Here is a 9,211-nt window from a genome sequence, read left to right on the forward strand (position 1 = left end):
AGTGGCCAAGATCTGTTAGAGTCCTGCCTCATCTTTAAAAACAGAGAACATGGCCACTTTTATTACTCATCTTGAGCTCTGTATCTGTGGGTTAGTAAAAACCCAACCTTTTATTGTAAAATTGCCAAATTTCAAATGCTGACTATTACGTTTGTAATTTGTCTACTCAACCATTGTTGTTATGTGCTGTCGAGGGTGTTTTGTATTTTTCAAAAGCACCATGTTTAGTATATGGAATGATGGGATTTCATAAATATCGGCACACAGATAGCTATAACTCCAGTCAAAATGTAGAACTTCTTTTTTTAAAAAAAATTTTTTTAGAACATTTTTTTAATAACATAAAACTGTGTCATACAAAGCCCTCTGCTCAGGCAATTGCTGGTCTTAAATTCTGTCATTACAGATTAGTCTTTCCTATTTCATATAAGTAAAAACATTTTGTTGAGCAGGATGTTTTTGAGATTCCTACAAGTTGTTTTGAATATCATTGGTTTTTTTTTTTTTGGTATTGCTAAGTAGTTCCATTGTATGGATATGACCACAATTTGTTTATCCATTCTGCTGTAGAGTATTTTGGTTGTTTTTTTGTTTGGGTTTATTACACATAAAGTTACTAAAAATAGGAATGGATATTTTGATTCATTAATATTTTCATTCCTCTTAGATAAATGCCCAGGAATAGAATTGCCAAGTTACATGGTAAATACATGTTTAATTTTTGTAAGAATTTCCCACACTGTTTTTCTGTACAGATTTTGCCATTTCATCTGCCCATCCATAATGTTTGTTGCTTTATATTTTTCTCAGTATTTGATATTGCTGTTTTATTTTAGCCCTTCTGGTGGGGGTCATTTTAATTTTATCCATCACTAAATATTGTACTTTGCTTATGTTTATTGACTTTGTGCCTGTTTCATGAGGTGAAATATTTTTTTTTTCTATAATTATATTTTATTAATTTTCATAAACATTTACAGAGATTTTGGGCTTCCACTCATTCATTGTTGCACTATTCTCTCTACCCTCCTCCCAGTTTGTTCTTGTCCAAATGCCACAGTGCTTGTCAAAGCCAGTTCTGATTAGTCTTCTTTGTCAGTGTATCCTTTGCCATTCCCTATCACTCCTCCCTGAGAGAGACTTCACCCTGAGTCATAAGGAAAAGGGGATGGCGTATTCTCTTAGCTACTTCCTGCTGAAAAGGGACGCTGTGGGTTTCAGGGTGAAGATCTTCTCTCACTACTCTAAAGGGCCCCTTTGGCAGTAGGAAACACATAGACTATTATGGAGATTGATTTTGGAATTCAGATGCACTCTTATTGATTGTGCTTGGCTGTACATGTACATATCCTTCAAGATGTATCATGGGGGTGTTGCAACCTAGAAGACACAAATTTGACTAACAAGTTATAAGTACATGAGTCCAAAAATTATGGAAAAGTAAAAGATTCTTTCATTGTTTTACAAACCCTCCCCCAGGTCCCCTCCACCATGTAGCCCTCGCTCTAGTCTCCTGTGATGACAGAAATACCCAGTTACATCTCTCTTTTAGACGGTTCTCTCCCTTCTCTGCTTCAGTGCAGTATACATTATTGAACCCATCTTACTCAGTGTCTCCCTAACCCCAAGGACAGTCCCATTCTACAACAGTGGCATCATGTAATATTTGTCCTTTTGTGATTCATGAGGTGAAATCTTATTTGTTGCTTAATTGGTGATTTTTTTTTAATTCTTGCTTATATTTTTGCTGGATATGTATTTTTATTTATTCTCTATTGATACCCAGAATTAAAAATCTTTGGTTCTGAAATCCCATATAGCATGTATTGGCTGAACTTTGAGTATTAGGAATCAAAATTTACATAAAAATAATTCTCTGGTAACTTATATCATTTATAGTCTCATTACCAGTTCATGTGAGTTTTGGTTGCTATCATCTTTTACAACATATGATATTGTTAATCTTTTAAAAATGTTTTAATTATTATTCTTGATTTTTGGTTTTTGAAATTTGGTTTTAGTTCAGTGATTCCATGTGACAGCAGAACTGCCCCTTGGAATTTTTCTAGACTGTAATCTTCATAGGACAGCAAGCCTTTTTGTCAAAGGGCCTTTGGGAAAATTTGAACCACCCTGGGTAGCAGTTGAACACTGAACTGTTGCACCACCAGAATCCTTTGCAATCATTCCAGTGGGTCTGAAATACTGTCTCATTATATTTTTAATTTGCATTTTTTGACAGCTAACAATAGAAAACACTTTCATGTGCTGATTGCCTTGTCAGATAACTTTAAAAAAAATACATTTAAAAAATGTCTTCACCCATTTTTTTTAAATTGTACTACTTACCATTTTATTTTAATTTATGGAAATTTGTCATATATTCTAGAGCAAAGAAGGTTGTCAGATATATATAAGTATTTGCACTTTTTTTTTAACCTGAACTTTTAGGCCAACAGGTTGATCATGACTTTTGGCAGGAAGCTTCATTTCTTCATATGGACCTACTCTTAGGGTTGTCTCAGTGACAGTCAATTGACTGAGATAGCAAAGAAGCAACAGTGTCTTTTACAGCTTCGTTTCAGATGGCACATTGTTATTTCTGTCAGTCCTATTGATTATCCTACTGATCACAGGTTTAGCTCTGTCCACTGTGAAAGGCAACTCTCCAAGGCTATGAATACCTGCAGGTGAGAAGGACTAAATCATCTTGAAGGGTAGCTACTACGGTGTGCCCTTGGTCAATAATTTATATCCCTCTTGCATGTAAAATTAATCCCAAGGCCCTAAAATTCTTTTGCCATTGTAGCACCAGTCCAAAGTCCAAGATTCACAGCTTCCTAACTAGATTAAGGTACAGATGAGGTTTCCTGAGTCTAGTTCTGCAAGTGCTATTCCTCTCCATTTGAAGGTCTTTGAGACAAATTACCTTCCCCCACATACATCCTACATATGATGGTAAATCATGCATAGGATAATTTTCGTACATATATCAGTTTAAAAATGGGGGAAATGAAGGGCATGGAAAAGTTACTTGTCTTGGAGTTCTGAAATGCCATACAACATGTGTTAGCCGTGCCTTGATTAGGATTCAAGCTCCACCTTGTGGGCTGTTCTGTCACCTGAGTGATACAGCCAAATACTACATCCCCTTTATTCCTGTAACTTTGTTTAGTTTAGAAATAGAAAGTGGAATTCCTCTCATTTTGTTCTTTTTTCAAGCTCTATCCCTTGATATTTTATAGGTGTTTTTGTACTCAGCTCTTCAAATGCTTATTACCTTTTAAACATGGCATTTTAAGTAGACTTTGAGTTAACGTGAGCTGTCAGTTGTAGTTGCTAAAGAAATGTGTATTGATTTATTTTTCCAATTTCTTTATTCTTTGCTTTTTGTTCCTGTACTTGAGTGTGTCTAACTGTATTTCATTCTCTTTAGATCCTCTGAATAAGCATGCAAAATATATTTACAAGACCCCAAATTCCCAAATTCTCCCACAGTACATAGATAAAGGGAAAGGAATACATTGATTTTTTGAATTACAATAGGAAAACATGGAAAGGTTTTTATTGCTCCTGAACAATCTTTACTCCGCTTTTTATTTTGTTTCTAGTTATAGGAATGCTTAAGACTGTAAGACACAGGTTTTTTAAAATACGGGAATATGACACATATTCCAGAATCCAAAATGAATGTCTTAAGTTGACTTGGTAGAGAACCATTACTTTGCAAAGCATACATTTTAATAGTTGACATACCTCCAGGTCCTTTTCAACTATAGTAAAAATTGATAGGCAGCAATAAGGTCCTGACCCCCGACGTTAAATTCAGGTTTTCAACAGTTTTTATTTATATTACTGTGCATGCTTAAACCTAATAATTTTTGTTTGTATAAGCTGTATTCTTGAGATTTGCATCGTGAGTTAGTTTAACTAGTGAGATTTTGCTGGTTTTTTTTTAAAAGTTACTAGTGTAGAGATTTTTGCATAGAGGTTAGTATAGAACAGTGATACTCATGTGATTACAGGCTCTCTTACTATTTTTCATTTTATTAATGTGTCTTATTTTTCCTGAGATAGTAACACAACACACTAGATTGTGCGTGTGTACTTAGTTCTTAATGAATTGAACCCCACTAGCTCAACTAGGAAAAGCTATTATAAATGTTTGTTTAATGTTTGTGAGTTTTTGTTGAAATTAAGTTTGTTTCATAGACTGTAATTCTAGATATACTAGCAATGGGTTGTGTTTCTGTGTGTGTGTGTGTGTGTGTGTGTGTGTGTGTGCGCGCGCGCGCGCGCGCGTTACTAATTTTTACCCATTATACCAGTGTGTTTGGGTAGTAAATTTTTCAATAACAGTTTTATGCTACTCTGAGAAGAATGGGAATTCCAGAATACCTGATTGTGCTTATGGAAAACCTATGCTTGGACCAGGAAGCAGTCTTCAGAACAGAGCAAGGAAACACTGTATGGTTCAAAATTAGGAAGGATGTGTGTCAAATGTCCTATCTCCATATCTTTTCAATCTATATGCGGAACAGATTATCCCAGAGGCTAGGCTCTATGAGAAGAAGTGTGGCATCAGGATTGGAGGTAGACTCATCAACAATCTGTATTATACAGATGATACAACCCTGCTTGCTGAAACTGAGGAGGACCTGAAGTGCTTGCTGCAGAAGGTCAAGGACTGGAGTCTTCAATATGGATTGAAGCTTAACCTCAAGCAAACAAATATTCTCACTGCTGGGCTGATTGGCAGCATCATGATGGATGATGAAGAGATTGATATTGTTGACAGCTTTAGTTTGCTTGGCTCTACAATCAACACTCTTAGTACCAGCAGCCAGAAAATTAAAAGATGACTTGCATTGGGAAAGTCTACTGTCAGAGACCTCTCCAAAGTACTGAAGAACAACAATGTCAGTCTGGAGACTAAGGTGCACCTGATACAGGCCATGGTCTTTGCAATTGCTTGCTATGCATCTGAGAGCTGTACAATGACTAGGGGTGATTGAAGGAGAGTCGATGCCTTTGAGCTGTGGTGCTGGAGAAAAGTATTGACTATATCATGGACTGCTAAGAGAATAAATAGGTTTGTCCTGTTGTTGTTATGTGCCATCGAGTCGCTTGCAACTCATAGCAACCCTGTGTACAACAGCCCTAAACACTCTCCTATGCCAATTGCACTGTCTCCGATACACTGATTCCGATTATCCCAGTCACTGAATCAATCCACCACACAGAGGGTATTCCCCTCCTGTGCTGTCCCTCCACCCTCCCAAACATAATCTCCCTCTCCAAGGACCAGTCCCTCCTTACATGTCCAAAGTATGTCAGACGAAGCCCCAGAATCCTTGCCTCCAAGGAACAGCATGGTTTAACCCTCTCCATGATAAATCTGTTTGTTTTCTTGGCAGCCCATGGAACATTTAATACTCTTCTCCAGCCCCATAGCTCAAAGGCATCAATTCTCTTTCTATCCTCCCAAGTCATTGTCCAACTCTCTGACATATAACAAGTGATTGCAAAGACCATGGCCTGTATCAGACTCACCTTAGTCTTCAGAGAGATACCATTGCTCTTCAGTACTTTGGAGAAGTCCCTAACAGCAGATGTTCCCATCACAATACGTCTTTTAATTTCCTGGCTGCTGGTACCAAGAGTGTTGACAGTGTAGCCAAGCAAATTAAAGCTGTGAACAATCTCAATCTCTTCACCATCCATCTTGATCTGTCAGTTGGTTCAGTGGTGAGAATCTTTGTCTTCTTGGAGAGGGTTAAACCAGGCTGCTCCTTGGAGGCAAGTATTCTGAAGCTTCATCTGACATACTTTGGCTCTGTTGCAAGGTGGAATCAGTCCTTGAAGGACATCATGTTTGGGAGGGTGGAGGGACAGTGCAGGAGAGGAAGACCCTTGATGAGCTGGATTGATTCAATCACTGGGGTAATGGAGATAGGTGTGTCAGAAACAAAAAGATTGGCAAGGGATAAGCAGGGTTTAGGGCTGTTGTACATAGGGTTGCTGTGAGTCGCAGGCAACTTGATGGCACATAAAAACAACAACCACCTCTGTTTTAAAAAATAGAACTGGAACAAATTTTTACTGTTAAATGAAGATAAGAGGTTTGAATAGCAGTTATAACTGTAAAATGAAATGTCAAGTATTATAAGTTTAGTTGTTTTCTGTCCTTACCTGTTTAATCTCTAATTTTAAGGTAATCTTTCTTGATGTTTCTTTTTCTTTCCAAATAGATATGATGATGCTATACAGCTTTATGACCGAATTTTACAAGAAGATCCAACTAACACTGTAAGTTAGCTGATTGTCCTAAAGCTTAATTTAAGGAAATAGTAGAAAAATGTATATGGAATGGGGCTTTAATCTTTTTTCTTTAAAAAAAAGTACATACCTAGTGATGTGTTTTTTTAAAATGTTGAGAATGCTTTAGTTTAACATATTACTGTTAAACCTCCCCTCACACTTTATAGTAAGTTAAAAGTTAAATAGAAATTTCACATAACATATCATATATAAACATAGTTTAATGAGAGAGATGATAAACCAGGGTAAGATGTGTCTCGAGAGAATAGCTATTTAACTAGCTAATTAGCCTTGTTGTTGTTGATTGTCTTTGAGTTGAGCACGACTCATAGCAAGCCCATGACAAAAAGGCCTAAAGCCCCTCTACAACTCTTAACTTTTATCAAAGTTCCTAGAGTTTCTGGAGGCATGTTGTTTAGGAAGTGGATGTCACTCCTACTTCCATACCTGTCAAAGTATGTTATTGTTGTTATGTGCCATTGAGTCATCTGTGATGTATAGTCACCCTATGTACAACAGCTCTGAACCCTTCCCTGTCCTGAGCCAATCTCCCTAATTCCGACACACCAACCCCCATTGTCCCACTTACTCTATCAATCCATCTCATCTGGGGTCTTCCTCTCCTGTGCTGTCCATCCACCCTTCTGAGTATGATGTCCTTCCCCAAGGACTGATCTCTCCTGGCCATGTGCCCAAAGTAAGTGAGGCAGAGCTTCAAAATCCTAGCCTCCATGGAGAGACTTGGTTTCAACCTCTCCAAGGCAGACCTATTTGTATTCTTGGCAGTACACGGTATGTTCACGGCTCTTCTCCAGCACCACAACTCGAAGGCATCTATTCCTCTTTTGTCATGCTTAATCATTGTCCAACTCTCTGAAGCATAACAAGTAATTGAAAAGACCGTGGCCTGGATTAAGCTCACCCTTGTTTCTAGACTGACATCATTGCTCTTCAGCACTCTGGAGAGGTCCATGACAGCAGCAAAAAATCTTTCTCTGAAGTTTGTACATGAGATTTGTACTTACATCCTCTTAAACAAGAAATGGACAATAGTATGAGAGACCAGTTGCAGTGTGTAGTGTAAGGCATCACAGAAGTGACTGGTGATCATATTTAGAGGTGATTGGGGAAGGGAGGGTTTGACCAGGTGGCTGAGTGTGCAAGGAATGGGGATGTAGCAGGAAAAGAGTAGAGATAAGTCACATGTGCTTGGATGGGTGGGCAGTGAATTTATTGGTTATTTCTATAAGGGAAGTGTCTTTCAGATATTCTTCTAAAACTGAACATCCAAATTAAGACATATTAGGAAGAAGGATTGGCCATCCACTTCTGAAATATAACTGGCCTTTGAAAACCCTATGTACAACAGACCACACTTAACTATAAGCATTATGAAAGTACAAAACTTGCTTAAGGAAAATTGAATAAGGTGATTACAAAGGAAGTTTTAATGTTTTCTTTTTGTATACCAATGTTCTTTGCAGCATTATTTATGAAATTGTGTAGCAGAAAAGTAGAAACAACCTAAGTGTGCATCAGCAGATCACTGAATAAACAATTTGCAGTATGTGTGTACTCAAAAAACCTCAAACTCACTGCTCTCAAGTGGGCTCTCATTCATCATGGCCCTTCGTCAGGTTCGTGAGGCTGTATATTGCAACAAAAGCTGTTTGCCCATCTTTCTCCTACAGAGCCAGGAGAGATGCGTAGTCTGGATCTCCAGGCCTCCTTGGTATATACATTGTTGTTAGGTGCCATCGAGTTGTACATCACTCATAGTAACTCTATAAACAACAGGTAGGGAAGGGACCGATGTAAAGTTACTATTTTAAAGTTATCTCTGCCATAAGACTTAGAGCTTCTGAAAACTTGCTCAAGGGTCAGCCAAGAGTTGGTTTGGACTCAGTAAGTTTGAGGGATTTTTTGAAGTTTTTATTGGGGCAGTGAAAAATTTTAGAAGTAGATAAATAGTGATGATGGTTGCAAAACATGATGCGTATAAATAATGTCACAGAATTGTATGTAGACTTAAAGTGGCTATAAAGGAATTTTTTCTTATACATATTCTACTACAATCAGAGTTTTTAAAATTGACTATAACAGAGCTGAAGGAACCCTGGTGGCATAATGTGTATGTAGTACCTTCAGCTGCTAACCAGATTCGAAAACACCAGCCTCTCTTCAACCAAGATGGATAGTCACTTCCCATAAACATTTACAGCCTTAGAAAATTATTGAAGGGTTCCTGTGAGTGGGAACTGACTGAATGACAGTGGGTTTTGTAGTAGAATGTTAGTATTAAAACTTTATTTGTTATTCTTAGAGAATTATGATACTCCACCCATCTCAATCCATACAATTCAAACCTTTTTTATCCAAAGTTAGTTACTTAATTTGCCTTATTTCATTTTATGCTTTCAGGAAATACCATGGAAATAGCTAGGAACGGAATTGAAATTTTGAATTCTATTTCTTATTCTGCTGCTTTTGATGTATTTAAGCTGTTTAAACCTTTATGTTCAAGCATTTAGAATAGGATAATACCTCCCTTGCTTTGCCTCTTGAAGACTATTTGTAAGAATTATTTTTAAAAACACTTTAGAGCAATATTTTGCTAACTATATTTTACAGAATCCTACAGATGTTACTGTATGTCTAACAGAAGAGGAGGGTTTTCTATATTAGATAACATTGAGAAGCTGAATTTGAAGTTAGGAAATTTCCTTTTCTTTCACCAAACTCATATTGTATATATCTACTGTAATACTCACATACGTCCCTTAGTGTTGATATTTATATTTTAAATTGTTTATGGCATTGAAGTCTATGGGGGAGAGAATAGTTTAAAAGTATCATATTTTAGGGCATTATGTTTATCTATCGTAAGAGT

The 9,211-nt window shown here is 37.1% G+C and overlaps 1 protein-coding gene across 1 annotated transcript in view; it reads left to right on the top strand.

Annotated features, from left to right (window-relative positions):
- Window positions 1-9,211, top strand: part of EMC2 (ER membrane protein complex subunit 2) — a 50,644-nt gene that overhangs the window by 19,291 nt on the left and 22,142 nt on the right. The window contains exon 5 of the mRNA XM_006892330.1: window positions 6,252-6,309. Within this exon, the coding sequence (XP_006892392.1) occupies window positions 6,252-6,309 (58 nt within the window). The remainder of the gene's footprint in view (window positions 1-6,251; window positions 6,310-9,211) is intronic.

This window comes from Elephantulus edwardii, unplaced genomic scaffold, assembly GCF_000299155.1.
Source record: "Elephantulus edwardii isolate Elephantulus edwardi_28Jun2011 unplaced genomic scaffold, EleEdw1.0 scaffold00114, whole genome shotgun sequence".
NCBI classification, from domain to species: Eukaryota; Metazoa; Chordata; class Mammalia; order Macroscelidea; family Macroscelididae; genus Elephantulus; species Elephantulus edwardii.